Source organism: Anoplopoma fimbria, chromosome 13 (genome assembly GCF_027596085.1).
Source record: "Anoplopoma fimbria isolate UVic2021 breed Golden Eagle Sablefish chromosome 13, Afim_UVic_2022, whole genome shotgun sequence".
Taxonomy (NCBI): domain Eukaryota; kingdom Metazoa; phylum Chordata; class Actinopteri; order Perciformes; family Anoplopomatidae; genus Anoplopoma; species Anoplopoma fimbria.
Window position 1 is genome coordinate 9612012 of NC_072461.1, and position 17142 is coordinate 9629153.

Genomic DNA, 17142 nt, shown 5'->3' on the forward strand with positions numbered 1-17142 from the left:
ACACAGAGAGAGAGAGAGAGAGAGATATGACGTCTGTGCTGAGGACAATCTCCCAACGTGACACCTCTCCCTCCACAAAATGTGTATTTATATCATGCCCTCTAATTTTTCTACTTAAAGTTTTATTTTATTTTATCAGAAAATGAATAATTCTGTATTCAGATACAAAATATTTCCATCCACTATGAGGATTTATAATAGAGAAATAACATGTAGGACATGAGTGAAAGCCTCAAACAGTAAGTTACCAAAATAATGACATTAACGCTCTCCTTTAACCAACAATGAAACACATTTTCACTATGACGGTATCCACCACTTGCAACACAAGAACAAATATGACGTGTTTTGGATTAATACTGTTAACCTCCTTCCACAGAGGCTCTTTCAGGTAATCACCTCTGCATCCTCCCCAAAGAACCTGTACTTGTATCCACACTCCACAGCCAACAAGGCGTCCTTGTGCTGCTGTTTCAGCTGGATGACCTGCTGTTCCAGGGGAGTGTACGCGCTCTTCGAGCGTCTGGAGGGGTTTCCGGAGTCTGATGGAGGACTCAGCTCTACACCCCTTTCTTGCCGTCGTCGGCGTCCTCCGCGTCCTCCTCCTCCTGACTTGGCAAACTGTGACAAGCGGAAGCCCTGCAACAGAAAAAATACGCATAGAAAATAATTTCAGCAGCAACAAATAAGGGAAACAAACACTTTTCATATTTTTCAACAGAATTGTGACCACAGTATTTACAGACAATTGGCCTAAAGTTCCTCAAACACATCACCGGCAATTCAATACGGGATCTCCTACATAGAAAATAATTTCAGCAGCAACAAATAAGGGAAACAAACACTTTTCATATAGTTCCCTAAAGTTTGTTTTTCAACAGAATTGTGACCACAGTATTTACAGACAATTGGCCTAAAGTTCCTCAAACATCACCGGCAATTCAATACGGGATCTCCTACATAGAAAATAATTTCAGCAGCAACAAATAAGGGAAACAAACACTTTTCATATTTTTCAACAGAATTGTGACCACAGTATTTACAGACAATTGGCCTAAAGTTCCTCAAACACATCACCGGCAATTCAATACGGGATCTCCTACATGGGGAAACTGAATTTTTCCCTGTATTCCTCTAAAAAGAGGTCAGTCAGCTGCCATGGTGCTGCCTTGCCAATGGACAGTATCTCAGGGCAAAATACACTCTAAGGGAACATTTATATACTGGGTACCTGTTTTGCAGCATGCAGCCCTGAACTCTCCTCTTCTTTGACGTCCTCCTCCTCCTTCTCCTTAAGCTCCTCCTCCTCCTCAAACTCGCCATCTGTCTGTTGAAGACTGTTTTTATTGTTTTGTTGATCTGTTCCGTCCCGGGGAGGCAGAGCGCCGCCTCCTCTGTCACAGATTGTACTGCTACCAGCAACATCTGTCTTCTGTTCTTCCCTCCGAGGGACACCGGGCTCGGCTGAGCAGGTGAAGCCTTTCAGCTTCTCCAAGGTGGAGGAGCAGAGGCCGGCTGCCCCTCGGCTCCAGGTTAGCGTCGTCTCTGGGGTGAGAGGAGACGTTGAGTATAAAAGGCTTATAAACAAGTAGAAGAAAATCCCAAATGTAAATATTGTACTCTTTTTCATTCATTTAATACCTGGATGTACTAAGGAAGATTTGCTGCCATCACTGTGTTAGACAAATATTGTGTCAGATCAGCCAAAACTTTACTTTTCTATGTTCTAAGCAACCCAAATGCACCATGAGCAGCTCCAAACTACTCACAGTTACAGGACGATGTATTACTGCACATGCTATAATATTGTCTGGGGGCAGACACACTACCCACTTTCAAGAGTAGGCTTAAGACCTTCCTTTTTGATAGCGCTTATAGTTATGGCTGGCTCAGGTTCATAGTTAGGGCTGACTCAGGTCCGCCTTGGTCCAGCCCCAACCAGGCTGGTTTATCCTAGACTGCTGGGGGACTACCTAGGATACACTGAGCTCCTCTCTCCTCTTCTCTCTCTCCATCTTTATGTATTCATGTCCCATTTATGCACATTACTAACTTTGCGTCTTCCACAGAGTCCTTGTGCTTTCTCGCCTTGCAGGTTCCCATGAATAGTGGTTTTATCTGGACCGTGGTCGTGCCTCCTGCCGTGACCTGGCTTACACCCACCGCTACGACCATTATTATTATTATTAGTCACATTACTATTACTATTCCCAATACCATTATTATAATTCTACTATATTCATTGCTGCTGTTATTATAATTAGTCTTATTTTTTCCATCATTATTCTGCTTATTACTCCTGTTATATGAATCATATATGTCAGATTCAATGAATGTGTTGTAACTCTTATGTTATTCATTCTGTACACTTGACATCTATTGCATTTCTGTCCATCCTGGGAGAAGGATCCCTTCTCTGTCCTCTGAGTTTTTCCTGTGCCGATGTGAGGGTCCAGGGACAGAGGATGTCGTATGTGTACAGATGGTTAAGTCCTCTGAGGCAAATATGTTTTTTGATATTGGGCTATACAAATTAAACTAAATTGAATGCCGTTAGAAGCCATGTGAAGCTTTCATAAGCAGGGAATGGGTGAAGACGTGCGATGGTTTAGGAAGGATCGAGTGGATGTTGTGTTTGAGGTGCACATAGTCACCTTTAGTGCTCTGGCAGGATGAAGGCTCACAGTCCAAATCCTCCACCTGCTGGTCTTGGACACAAAGCTTGGCTCGTTTTGGTGACAATCCCAAATCACCATGATCAGGGGAAAGTTTCTTCTGCAGGACAAAAGCAGTTGAGGTTAAGTCATTGGGTTTAGGTTAAGTATCTAAGTTATCTGAGCATATAATCAATGAAGCACACCTCACCTTGCCTCTTGAAAGCTGGTGCTGAGCAGTACTCTGGTTGATGGAGGAACCTCTCCTGCTCTGACCTCCAAAGTACCTGCTAATGGAGGTCTGAGCGGTGCTGGACTTCTTCGCGGACTTTGGCATGTTTTAGTTTACTCTTGTATTAGAATCATCGTTTTATATCATAACGTGTGCAGAAATCTGTGCACACGCGAGGCCAGCCGGTGCAATGAGCGGCTTTGGCTGCCCCGACTTTTCAAAACATGCCGGCGCATGTGCTGAGATCACCCTGGCGCGTAAATGACGCAGCTAGCGTCAAGCCAATCAGAGCATTAGAAGGTTTCCGGTTGCTTTTTTTTTTTTCAAATTTAAACCACTATTCTAGATAATGTGGTCGAAATATATACAGTCTCGCAACTCTTTGCTTGTTTTTGCACACGTAGTCCGATCTGACATAAACAACTTGTTTTTTATTGCATTGGAGGTACTTTTTAATTTTCATAAACTTTATTTATCTTTGTGATATACTGCAGATGAAAACAAAACGTTATAGATTAGCAACTTAAACTCTTGGCACGTCATCTCATTTAGTTACGTCATCTATTAACGCCTTTATTGTGAATCTTAATAGATTACATCGGGTCTCGTTATGTATGAAACTGAGCCAGTGGTTTCACATCTGCATTTTCTAGATCTAATAAACTGCCCCATCCAGACAAGAAAACTATAACAATACCATAAAGATAATCAAAAGAAGAATTAGTAAATGATAATTATAATATAATCAGATGATTTCAAAATATAACACATTTCTGATCGGTTTGAGACTTCATTATGGTAAATATCTTTCCCATATTGCGAAATATCGAAATATATATATTTGTTTTGCAACTTTTCTGAACTGTCAAATAAAATTAAAATAATGTTGGCCCATTTAATCAACCCATATTCTAAACTGATCGTTTGCACCATGTCAAACTGGTGACATTGTAAGTTGTCACTTTGTGTCAATGTTTTCACATGTCTTAAACTTCTCTATTTCAGTATCACATGATCACTCTTTCTAGCATCTGAGTAAGTGGTTTTTGAGCCTCTATTTTAAGAACCACGAAAAGGAAATAAAAGTGCCCCTTTCGAGACAGAAAATACGGTTAAAAAATAAAAGCTTTGGTGCTTGTGTAAAGTTAGCAAACAAATCAAATATTCACATTTTTTCTATTGTGAGAGATGATCTCATATAGCAGCATAAAGTGCCGTTTCTCAATACCAAGTATGGTCAAGTGTGGACTTGCAAACTTGCAAGTTCAGACTTGGATAGTTCGACTCGGGAGTACAAACTCCCGAGGATGGGAGGACGCAGTACGGTCATTTTGCAATTGGAACAGCAGCGAACTTGATGACGTCACCAACGTCACGACGTCACCAACTCAGCTCGTCGGTCCCGCCTACTCCGGTTATCTTCAGTCATATATATTATTATTATTATTATATTCCTTTATTGATCCCCATGGGGGAAATTCGGGTGTTGCAGCAGCTCAACTACACAGAAACAGATAATAAATACACATATTATACAATAAAATAAAAATAGAATAAAATAAAAAATAAGAATACAAATAAATATATTGACAATAAAACGAAATATGATATAAAACACAACCCTGCCTTTTTTCGTTTTCATTTAGAAAATATTAAAATATTAATATGTATATGTTTTGTGTTACATCTGCAACCACAACCACAGAGACACCGGAGCCAGCGGCACATCTGGAGAGGCCTAGCCGAGATCAGGCTGCTGTCAGCGGGCTGCATGAGCACCACCGCCCGGTCTCCTCTCTGGTCCTCTCATCTCCGACAAACGTCGGCGCTTTTTTCAAACAGGCTCTATCTTGATAAATTGACCGCATATTTTAAGTCTTAACAACTACATTCTCGCTTAAAAAAATGTTAAAACTAAATTCCGTTACACAACAACAGCAGTATTTAGACAGTTATAACTGACAGTTGTGAGCCGTCTCCGCTACTGTCATCTCTTGTTTGCTGGTGAAATGCATTCTGGGATACTTGGCTGTCCAAAGTCCACACAAGTCTCCTCCGATGCATCCTCGATATAATGGGCGGAGCGAGGACACATCCGGGTATCTGGACCGTACTTGGCTGAATGCGAACTTGTGTATTGGAACAGTACTTGGGCCGTGCTAGATGACGTTTCACAAGTTCACGAGGACACAAGTACAGAGAAGTTCACATATTGAGAAACGGCCATTGAGAAACGGATTATTCAGGTCACTTGGGAGAAGGCTTTGTGAGGAAATGCAAATTTACAAGTTGTGAATGAAGAAGAAGAAGTTGGGCTGAAAGTGGAAGGCTTCTCTCCAGTTCTCCCCTCACTCACACAGCCGATAAACAATCTGTTTTACTCCGCGCTCAAAATGCAGCTTTATGGAGCTCTGATGCTGTTTACGACTCTGTCTGCAGGTAAGAACAACTTCCCTTTGTGCATTGACAGCACCAATGTTCATTGCCTGAATATTGTAACTTTAAAAAAAAAAAGAAAGAAATGCTGGGATTTGAAAATGCTACGACAAAAAAAAAAAAAAAAAGAAAGCGGTGTCCGAAGGCGAAAAAAATAGTTTAACGTGTTGGAAAATATTCATAATGACTATGAGATGATTGCCACCACTGTTATGTTTGTCTTTAAGCATCCAGCAGCTGGTGAGAGAGTAGGAAGAGACAGAAATGAATACATCGTATCTTGTTGGTTCAATTCTTGCAAAGTTTAAACTGTTTTTATTGTGGTTATGGGTCAAACTGTCCCTTGCTCTGAAAAAGTGACTTTCTTAAGTATTTAATGGTTGACCTCATGGTGGCAAAAAGACACGTACATTGCCCGATAAGAGCACATGATCAGAAGGTCACCAGGTCGCTCTGTCTGGGCTTCCTCGGCCTGACGAGAACTCTTATTACGTGTCATTTCCCATCTCCTTGCGCTCATTCTTTTTGTCACGCCTCTTCTTGGCTATTTACTGCAAAATGCAGTGATCACTGGTAAAAACAAAGATAATAAAAAAAGGAGGAGAAGAAACAGATAAGTTTGATATGTGCTATGTCTTGACCTGATGTGTTTCCGTGTCTCTGTGTACAGCATGTGCATTAAGATGCTACACATGCACAGCCACCGACCCTCAATCCTGCACCGACACCAAATCTTGTCCTGTCATCTTCAACCGTTGTTTCTCTCTCAGAGTAGACGGTAAGTTGTTCTTTCACATTTCTCTAGCTATTATTAATACAAAATGTTGCTGTACTGAATGCCTGGTGGACATACACGTCAAGTTATTTAAATTATTGAATTAATTAATTTATTTATTTATTTAATAATTTTTCACATTTATACCCATCACATGTTTTGTGAACTGCTTTTCTGAGAGTTTCCCCTTTGTGTTTTGTAGGTTATAACATGGTTACCAAGGGCTGCCAAACCAGTTTAGCGTGCATAGGTGCCGTGGCTTGCTGTGAAGGGAACTTGTGTAACAGCGCCACACCAACTGGTCCCAGTGTCATCCTCCTGCTGGTGTCCTCGGCCATGATCACACTCTCTCTCTGAAGTTCTGGGATTTTGTCTTTCCTCAATGCAGCACTTTTTCTTTTCTTTTCAATTGTAAAACTGCAAGAACTGTTTCTAAATGAGTGAGACGATCTTTTCATTTAAATGTATAACTTCTTAGAGATTTAGTCTTAAAAGTCTGATTTGTTTTGAGTATGGAGTATGCAGCTTTTTACTTGTGTGTTTGTTGTTGAGTTAACAATATGATCTCACTTCTCCAACCTTTGAAACACTTGTGACATTAACTGGGTAACCTCCGTCATCCTCACTTTAAACTTTCATTTCCTTTTTTTTTTTACATGACAAGCATTTGCAACACATTTTATGGCAATCCATCACATAGTTTGCGAAACATTTGACTCAAATCAGAAACTCATGAAGGCACCAGAGGAACAGCCAGAGGTTCATCAGAATCGGTGGGAGACATCATCTGGGGAACATGAATGTCTGTACAAAATGATATGGTAATCCAATAGTTGATGTGTTATGTCAGTCAGGACCAGAAGTGTTGGACCCATGATCCACATTGCAGGTAGGTTCTAACATGGGCTTGGCTGTATTCAGGTGTTCCCTGTGTGAAGGGAGACACTGCAACACTTCAACTTAAGCATTTCAATCTCACACTTCCACCAGGTGTCCACAAGATGGAGCCAACGTGAGGATTTGTTTAGGTAGCAAAACAAATGTCAGATACGATAATACTATCTGCTACTGAATATGATTTTAATGTCACTTTTAGTTCCTCTATTTACGGATGAGGTCTACGTGACTTTCTGGTGTAATGTGTTCACTTTTGAAAGAAGACTGAGAAGTTGAGTTATGAAAGCAAAATATGAGATTTGGAAGAGTCCTCCTCTCACAGGGTCTAACAAAAGTCTGTTTTTCTCTCTGTTCACGATGCAGTTTTGTAGAGATCATGTCCTAGTTATAACTCAAAATTATCAAAGTGTAAAAGTTATTACTGAATCTATAAAAAAGGAGTTGCCTCTGGAAGTTGAGAAGGGTGATAGGGTTCATGATTTTTGTGCTTTATTAAATGATTGATTGAATTTAAAGACGGTTTTTTTCCGTTGTTTACACACTTATACTGGTACTTAAAACAAGATTAACACAACCTGCAAATCATTACGTTACTCATAAACGGAACCCCTGAACCGATTATGCCAAAATACAAACACATTTCCTGCTTTACTTACACTCAGATTGCAGTTGTTAACCACACGTTTTATCTTCACCACACATTTCATCAAAACACCACATCTAACATTTGGCATTATCCCCACGGATATATATATATTCCATTCATACTAATGTTTTACATTCATAATATTATATTTAATTGCAGTTTGCAATTCATTGCAGCCAACACACTCAAATGAAACCGCAGCTCCAGTCTCAAAACTCTAAATGCATGTTCTACTGTTATCTAATTTGGAAATCAACGTGGAAACTTTTTTAAAACACTGCACACGGTTCTTGCTACCTAGTGTGCATATTTCCATACAAAATACTTTTAAAATACTCCTATGGCCACCGGTGAAAAGACGTTCAAAATCTGTTCAAAAGTGAAAGTGTTATCACCGACTATTTGAAGACGTTGAGTGAACGTTCACATTCAGACCACATTTCAACAGGATTTGCAATTATGACATTATGAATTCTCTGCATTATGCTAATAATGGTATATCATCAATAATAAATAAACAACATAATAAAAACAAACACATTCTATTACAAGCCAGGGCACATACATGGTAGACTGACCTGCAGACACAGTCACAAAAATAGATTTTAATTGCATAGGACAAGATGTCCACTCTGCCAATATATATAAATATATATACATTACTTACTTGCCCTGATGGCAACAGAGATAATTTGGTCACTTTCTAGAGGGCTCTGAAAAAGCTCATTTTGCCCAAAAAGTATAACTTCACTTGAGCTTTGTAGTTTGAACATTGACGACAAAATAAATGTGAAATTTCAGAAGTTGTTGCTGTTGTTGTTGTTGTTGTTGTTGTTGTTGTTGCAACAATCAATGTAATACTTTACAGTAAACTACTGCAACGTTTGCAGACTGATTTGTATCACCCAAAAGAGACGTTATCCAAAGACGATTTCATGTGACTTTCAGTTATTGTTCTTGTTTTTTTACAGCTGTCTCTCTGGGATAATGCACTTACGCTCATGGGAGGAGTCTTTCTAAAGAAACGCAACTAGGTTTTGAGAGAAGACTGGTGGGTGGTACTCTAAAGGGAGAGCTTGGTCAGAGTGGAGATCTTGTCCTACGCAGTTAATTAAACATCTGTTTTTTCTCTCCGTTCTCTCCATGATGCATTTTTATGGAGCTTTGATCCTGTTGGTGACTGTGTCTGCAGGTAAGAACACTTTATGATGCATGTGCTTTAGCTTGTAATAGAATTTTCTTATTTTGTTGGGTGTGGTTTTTTGTTTTTTTGGGAGGGGAGGATTTTGGATATCATATTTCACAGTTTCTGTTTCCTCCTAAGTTTCTCTGCTCGTTCTCTTGCTGGAAATGATTCCAGAAAGATTTCCTAAAAAGTGCACACAACAATGAGCATTAGATTTGGAGCATGTTTGTGTATGTAATATTCTGTATTTCTGTACAGCATGTGGATTGAGATGCTACGCATGTGTTGGCGAACACTGCACCGACACGATGACTTGTCCCGCCAACTTTGACCGTTGTGCCACCATCAATGTGAACGGTAAGTGGTTCTTCCACAGCTGATATTAAGCATTTCAAATAGATTATCCGATCTGTTGCTGTGCTGATAGCCTGGTGGCTTTAATTGTTGTTAAAGCTGAGTTTCTTTCCATCAGGTCTCTTCACCAAGAGCTGCATGAGCAGTATTGTATGTATTGACCCCATTAAGTGCTGTAGCACGGACTTGTGTAACAGCGCCATCCCCACTGGTCCCAGTGTCCTCCTCCTGCTGGTGTCCTCGGCCATGATCACACTCTCTCTCTGAAGTTCTGGGATTTTGTCTTTCCTCAATGCAGTGCTTTTTCTTTTCTTTTCAATTGTAAAACTGCAAGAACTGTTTCTAAATGAGTGAGACGATCTTTTCATTTAAATGTCTAACTTCTTAGAGATTTAGTCTTAAAAGTCTGATTTGTTTTGAGTATGGAGTATGCAGCTTTTTACTTGTGTGTTTGTTGTTGAGTTAACAATAATATGATCTCACTTCTCCAGCCTTTGAAACACTTGTGACATTAACTGGGTAACCTCCGTCATCCTCACTTTAAACTTTCATTTCCTTTTTTTTTTTACATGACAAGCATTTGCAACACCTTTTATGCAATCCATCACATAGTTTGCGAAACATTTGACTCAAATCAGAAACTCATGAAGGCACCAGAGGAACAGCCAGAGGTTCATCAGAATCGGGAGACATCATTCCTCCTCTACAACATCAGGAGGATTCGCCTCTTCCTCACTGAGGAGACGGCGCAGGTGCTCATCCAGGCTCTGGTCATCTCCCGCCTGGATTACTGCAACTCACTACTTGCTGGAGCCCCGGCGTCGGCCATCAGACCTCTGGAGCTTGTCCAGAAAGCTGCAGCACGTCTGGTGTTCAATCGCCCCAAGTTCTCTCACACAACTTCCCTTCTCCGTTCTCTACATTGGCTCCCTGTAAGAGCTCGCATCCAGTTTAAGACTCTGGTGCTAGCCTACAGGGCAGTGAAAGGAACAGCTCCTTCCTATCTCCAGGCCTTGGTCAAGCCCTACACCCCCGCCCGACCACTTCGCTCTGCGGCCTCGGGGCGATTGGTTGCCCCGTCGCTCAGAGGTCCCTCCGGCCGATCCACCCGGTCACAGCTTTTCTCTGTCCTGGCCCCTCAGTGGTGGAATGAACTCCCCACCGACGTCAGGACAGCAGAGTCGCTGCCCATCTTTAGGCGCAGACTGAAAACTCACCTCTTCAAGAAGTACTACCCTGAGTCTTCCTCGTAGCATTTATTGCATTCGTGTTAGTTGTTGCACTTACTGTATTCGTATCAGTTCGCTGCACTTATTGAATTCGTATTTGTTTACTGCACCTATCCTATTCGTAATAGTTTGTAGCACTTATTATATTCGTATTAGTCTGTTGCAATCATTGTTCTCGTAGTAATTTGCCTCTGCACTATACTTTTGCTCTGGCTTATGCTTTAAGATGCTTGTTTAAGAAAGGAGATGCACTTATGACTTCTAGTGACTAGTAGTTCTCTTGAATACCTATGTTGAATACACTTCCTGTAAGTCGCTTTGGATAAAAGCGTCTGCTAAATGACTGTAATGTAATGTAAATGTAATGTAACATGAATGTCTGTACAAAATGATATGGTAATCCAATAGTTGATGTGTTATGTCAGTCAGGACCAGAAGTGTTGGACCCATGATCCACATTGCAGGTAGGTTCTAACATGGGCTTGGCTGTATTCAGGTGTTCCCTGTGTGAAGGGAGACACTGCAACACTTCAACTTAAGCATTTCAAACTCGCACTTCCACCAGGTGTCCACAAGATGGCGCCAATGTGAGGATTTGTTTAGGTAGCAAAACAAATGTCAGATACGATAATACTATCTGCTACTGAATATGATTTTAATGTCACTTTTAGTTCCTCTATTTACGGATGAGGTCTACGTGACTTTCTGGTGTAATGTGTTCACTTTTGAAAGAAGACTGAGAAGTTGAGTTATGAAAGCAAAATATGAGATTTGGAAGAGTCCTCCTCTCACAGGGTCTAACAAAAGTCTGTTTTTCTCTCTGTTCACGATGCAGTTTTGTAGAGATCATGTCCTAGTTATAACTCAAAATTATCAAAGTGTAAAAGTTATTACTGAATCTATAAAAAAGGAGTTGCCTCTGGAAGTTGAGAAGGGTGATAGGGCTCATGATTTTTGTGCTTTATTAAATGATTGATTGAATTTAAAGACCGTTTTTTCCGTTGTTTACACACTTATACTGGTACTTAAAACAAGATTAACACAACCTGCAAATCATTACGTTACTCATTAACGGAACCCCTGAACCGATTATGCCAAAATACAAACACATTTCCTGCTTTACTTACACTCAGATTGCAGTTATTAACCACACGTTTTATCTTCACCACACATTTCATCAAAACACACATCTAACATCTAACATTTGGCATTCATACTAATGTTTTACATTCATAGTATTATATTTAATTGCAGTTTGCAATTCATTGCAGCCAACACACTCAAATGAAACCGCAGCTCCAGTCTCAAAACTCTAAATGCATGTTCTACTATTATCTAATTTGGAAATCAACATGGAAACTTTTTTAAAACACTGCACACGGTTCTTGCTACCTAGTGTGCATATTTCCAAAAGAAATACTTTTAAAATACTCCTATGGCCACCGGTGAAAAGACGTTCAAAATCGGTTCAAAAGTGAAAGTGTTATCACCGACTATTTGAAGACGTTGAGTGAACGTTCACATTCAGACCACATTTCAACGGGATTTGCAATTATGACATTATGAATTCTCTGCATTATGCTAATAATGGTATATCATCAATAATAAATAAACAACATAATAAAAACAAACACATTCTATTACAAGCCAGGGCACATACATGGTAGACTGACCTGCAGACACAGTCACAAAAATAGATTTTAACTGCGTAGGACAAGATGTCCACTCTGCCAATATATATAAATATATATACATTACTTACTTGCCCTGATGGCAACAGAGATAATTTGGTCACTTTCTAGAGGGCTCTGAAAAAGCTCATTTTGCCCAAAAAGTATAACTTCACTTGAGCTTTGTAGTTTGAACATTGACTGCAAAATAAATGTGAAATTTCAGTTGTTGTTGTTGTTGTTGTTGTTGTTGTTGTTGTTGTTGCAACAATCAATGTAATACTTTACAGTAAACTACTGCAACGTTTGCAGACTGATTTGTATCACCCAAAAGAGACGTTATCCAAAGACGATTTCATGTGACTTTCATTACATTACATTACATTACAGTCATTTAGCAGACGCTTTTATCCAAAGCGACTTACAATCAGTAGTATATTACATATCATTCACCCATTTACACACTGATGACAGGCTACCATGCAAGGTGCCACCATCAGACTCTAACTAACATTCATGCAACATCCAGTCCACACCGATGGCAAGCCTTCGGGAGCAACTTGGGGTTAAGTGTCTTGCCCAAGGACACATCGACTGCCGAAGCCGGGAACCACCGATCACCGATCCACCGAACCACCGATCCTCTGAATGGAGAACTACCTTGCTCTCCACTACGCCACAGCCGCCTCTTTCAGTTATTGTTCTTGTTTTTTTACAGCTGTCTCTCTGGGATAATGCACTTATGCTCATGGGAGGAGTCTTTCTAAAGAAACGCAACTAGGTTTTGGGAGAAGACTGGTGGGTGGTACTCTAAAGGGAGAGCTTGGTCAGAGTGGAGATCTTGTCCTACGCAGTTAATTAAACATCTGTTTTTTCTCTCCGTTCTCTCCATGATGCATTTTTATGGAGCTTTGATCCTGTTGGTGACTGTGTCTGCAGGTAAGAACACTTTATGATGCATGTGCTTTAGCTTGTAATAGAATTTTCTTATTTTGTTGGAAATGTATCCAGTAAGATTTCCTAAAAAGTGCACACAACAATGAGCATTAGATTTGAGGCATGTTTGTGTATGTAATATTCTGTATTTCTGTACAGCATGTGGATTGAGATGCTACTCATGTGTTGGCGAACACTGCACTGACAAAGTGACTTGTCCCGCCAACTTTGACCGTTGTGCCTCCGTCAATGTGAACGGTAAGTGGTTCTTCCACAGCTGATATTAAGCATTTCAAATAGATTATCCGATCTGTTGCTGTGCTGATAGCCTGGTGGCTTTAATTATTGTTAAAGCTGAGTTTCTTTCCATCAGGTCTCTTCACCAAGAGCTGCATGAGCAGTACTTTATGTTTTGGCCCCATGAAGTGCTGTAGCACGGACTTGTGTAACAGCGCCATCCCCACTGGTCCCAGTGTCCTCCTCCTGCTGGTATCCTCAGCCATCATCTCACTCTTTCTCTGAGGCAGCGGAGCAGCAACAGCTTAACAATATCTGTCTTCTTTCATACCCAATTTCAACAACTCAAGAAGATTAAACTAATTCTTAATATGTAAAAGCTGACTGCAGGTCCATTTTTGTTCAATAAAAACACAATATGATCGACCATTGACTTGTTTAATTCTTCTGCATTTCACATCACTATGTACAGCAAAAATAGCTTTGTTATAAATCATAATATGAATAATTAGAAACATGAGTGACAAACAGGACATAAAATATATACCATCATCAACAGAAAGCCAAATATGTGTAGAATGGATAATACTGTTGTCATCATGTGAAACTGATGTCAGACCTTAGTAATAAGGATTTTCATGTTTTCATGGAAGCTTAAGGTAATTCAAAATATGACGGGCATCCAGGAGGGCACTTCATGTTTACTCCCCCGCCCTCGATTGTTTGTGTGTGTACTTTGTTAGTGAAACTGGCAGCCCAGCTGGTGCATGAACTAAAAAAAATCATGACCACACAAAACTGAAAGGAAGCAAACACACCTCAGTAAAAGAAAACCACAAACCCATCCTGCCAAGCACTACATTATGTTACACCAAACATACAGTGTTTTAAACATTGGATTCAAAAGCCTCTCAAACAGATGTTCTCAAGATTACATCTTCTTTCAAACCTTTCTGGCATTGGTAAAAAGTAACTACATAGATTTACTCAAGTACTTTGGGCTACTAGTTACTTTAAAGGACTATCAGCATTATATAAAGTAGTTCAAATGTCCTTGATTGACCTCCATCAGCTGTAACATCTAAATATCTAAATGCTGTTTAAGTCCTAGAGCATTGTTAATAAAATTCCAATTAATTGACTATAAAATAAGATATCCTAAATCCCTCAAAATAATAAATAAACAACATTATAAAAACAAACAAATTCTATTACAAGCCAGGGCACATACATGGTAGATTGTTCTTACCTGCAGACACAGTCACAAAAATAGATTTTTAATCAATTGCATAGGACAAGATGTCCACTCTGCCAATATATATAAATATATATACATTACTTACTTGCCCTGATGGCAACAGAGATAATTTGGTCACTTTCTAGAGGGCTCTGAAAAAGCTCATTTTGCCCAAAAAGTATAACTTCACTTGAGCTTTGTAGTTTGAACATTGACTGCAAAATAAATGTGAAATTTCAGTTGTTGTTGTTGTTGTTGTTGTTGTTGTTGTTGTTGCAACAACAATGTAATACTTTACAGTAAACTACTGCAACGTTTGCAGACTGATTTGTATCACCCAAAAGAGACGTTATCCAAAGACGATTTCATGTGACTTTCATTACATTACATTACATTACAGTCATTTAGCAGACGCTTTTATCCAAAGCGACTTACAATCAGTAGTATATTACATATCATTCACCCATTCACACACTGATGACAGGCTACCATGCAAGGTGCCACCATCAGACTCTAACTAACATTCATGCAACATCCAGTCCACACCGATGGCAAGCCTTCGGGAGCAACTTGGGGTTAAGTGTCTTGCCCAAGGACACATCGACAAAGCCGGGAACCACCGATCACCGATCCACCGAACCACCGATCCTCTGAATGGAGAACTACCTTGCTCTCCACTACGCCACAGCCGCCTCTTTCAGTTATTGTTCTTGTTTTTTTACAGCTGTCTCTCTGGGATAATGCACTTATGCTCATGGGAGGAGTCTTTCTAAAGAAACGCAACTAGGTTTTGAGAGAAGACTGGTGGGTGGTACTCTAAAGGGAGAGCTTGGGCAGAGTGGAGATCTTGTCCTACGCAGTTAATTAAACATCTGTTTTTTCTCTCCGTTCTCTCCATGATGCATTTTTATGGAGCTTTGATCCTGTTGGTGACTGTGTCTGCAGGTAAGAACACTTTATGATGCATGTGCTTTAGCTTGTAATAGAATTTTCTTATTTTGTTGGAAATGATTCCAGTAAGATTTCCTAAAAAGTGCACACAACAATGAGCATTAGATTTGGAGCATGTTTGTGTATGTAATATTCTGTATTTGTGTACAGCATGTGGATTGAGATGCTACTCATGTGTTGGCGAACACTGCACCGACAAAGTGACTTGTCCCGCCAACTTTGACAGTTGTGCCACCGTCAATGGGAACGGTAAGTGGTTCTTCCACAGCTGATATTAAGCATTTCACATAGATTATCCGACTGGTGGCTTTAATTGTTGTTAAAGCTGAGTTTCTTTCCATCAGGTCTCTTCACCAAGAGCTGCATGAGCAGTACTTTATGTTTTGGCCCCATGAAGTGCTGTAGCACGGACTTGTGTAACAGCGCCATCCCCACTGGTCCCAGTGTCCTCCTCCTGCTGGTATCCTCAGCCATCATCTCACTCTTTTTCTGAGGCAGCGGAGCAGCAACAGCTTAACAATATCTGTCTTCTTTCATACCCAATTTCAACAACTCAAGAAGATTAAACTAATTCTTAATATGTAAAAGCTGACTGCAGGTCCATTTTTGTTCAATAAAAACACAATATGATCGACCATTGACTTGTTTAATTCTTCTGCATTTCACATCACTATGTACAGCAAAAATAGCTTTGTTATAAATCATAATATGAATAATTAGAAACATGAGTGACAAAACAGGACATAAAATATATACCATCATCAACAGAAAGCCAAATAATCGAAAAAGTTCATTTTTTTTCACATTAATGTACACTCAGCAACCCATCTTGACAGAAAAAAACAGAAATGTAGAATTTTTTGCAAATTTATTAAAAAAGAAAAACTGAAATATCACATGGTCATAAGTATTCAGACCCTTTGCTGTGACACTCATATTTAACTCACATGCCGTCCATTTCTTCTGATCCTCCTTGAGATGGTTCTACTCCTTCATTGGAGTCCAGCTGTGTTTAATTAAACTGATTGGACTTGATTAGGAAAGGCACACACCTGTCTATATAAGACCTTACAGCTCACAGTGCATGTCAGAACAAATGAGAATCATGAGGTCGAAGGAACTGCCCAAGGAGCTCAGAGACAGAATTGTGGCAAGGCACAGATCTGGCCAAGGTTACAAAAGAATTTCTGCAGCACTCAAGGTTCCTAAGAGCACAGTGGCCTCCATAATCCTTAAATGGAAGAAGTATGGGATGACCAGAACTCTTCCTAGACCTGGCCGTCCAGCCAAACTGAGCAATCGTGGGAGAAGAGCCTTGGTGAGAGAGGTAAAGAAGAACCCAAAGATCACTGTGGCTGAGCTCCAGAGATGCAGTAGGGAGATGGGAGAAAGTTCCACAAAGTCAACTATCACTGCAGCCCTCCACCAGTCGGGGCTTTATGGCAGAGTGGCCCGACGGAAGCCTCTCCTCAGTGCAAGACATATGAAAGCCCGCATAGAGTTTGCCAAAAAACACATGGAGGACTCCCAAACTATGAGAAATAAGATTCTCTGGTCTGATGAGACCAAGATTGAACTTTTTGGCGTTAATTCTAAGCGGTATGTGTGGAGAAAACCAGACACTGCTCATCACCTGCCCAATACAATCCCAACAGTGAAACATGGTGGTGGCAGCATCATGCTATGGGGGTGTTTTTCAGCT

At 40.1% G+C, this 17142-nt stretch overlaps 4 protein-coding genes across 6 annotated transcripts in view; 3 read left to right on the plus strand and 1 right to left on the minus strand.

Annotated features, from left to right (window-relative positions):
* msh3 (mutS homolog 3 (E. coli)) overlaps window positions 1-3099 on the minus strand; it is a 44885-nt gene extending 41786 nt beyond the window's left edge. For all 3 annotated transcript variants that reach the window (XM_054610783.1, XM_054610782.1, XM_054610784.1), the window contains exons 1-4: window positions 2866-3099; window positions 2655-2775; window positions 1232-1545; window positions 400-639 (exon numbers count right to left, since the gene is read on the minus strand). In XM_054610783.1, the coding sequence (XP_054466758.1) occupies window positions 400-639; window positions 1232-1545; window positions 2655-2775; window positions 2866-2991 (801 nt within the window). In that variant the 5' untranslated portion in view covers window positions 2992-3099. The remainder of the gene's footprint in view (window positions 1-399; window positions 640-1231; window positions 1546-2654; window positions 2776-2865) is intronic.
* Window positions 3100-5050: 1951 nt separating this feature from the next.
* Window positions 5051-6608, plus strand: LOC129101626 (lymphocyte antigen 6G-like). The gene is made up of 3 exons (XM_054611513.1): window positions 5051-5325; window positions 5993-6100; window positions 6300-6608. The coding sequence occupies exons 1-3, from the start codon at window positions 5280-5282 to the stop codon at window positions 6452-6454; spliced, it is 309 nt and encodes a 102-aa protein (XP_054467488.1). The 5' UTR covers window positions 5051-5279; the 3' UTR covers window positions 6455-6608.
* Window positions 6609-8664: 2056 nt separating this feature from the next.
* On the plus strand, window positions 8665-13671 carry LOC129101851 (uncharacterized). The gene is made up of 6 exons (XM_054611802.1): window positions 8665-8832; window positions 9085-9183; window positions 9299-9443; window positions 12861-13018; window positions 13175-13273; window positions 13389-13671. The coding sequence occupies exons 1-6, from the start codon at window positions 8784-8786 to the stop codon at window positions 13535-13537; spliced, it is 699 nt and encodes a 232-aa protein (XP_054467777.1). The 5' UTR covers window positions 8665-8783; the 3' UTR covers window positions 13538-13671.
* A 1632-nt stretch (window positions 13672-15303) lies between these two features.
* LOC129101776 (three-finger toxin MALT0070C-like) lies at window positions 15304-16067 on the plus strand. The gene is made up of 3 exons (XM_054611696.1): window positions 15304-15434; window positions 15591-15689; window positions 15785-16067. The coding sequence occupies exons 1-3, from the start codon at window positions 15386-15388 to the stop codon at window positions 15931-15933; spliced, it is 297 nt and encodes a 98-aa protein (XP_054467671.1). The 5' UTR covers window positions 15304-15385; the 3' UTR covers window positions 15934-16067.
* Window positions 16068-17142: the final 1075 nt, after the last annotated feature.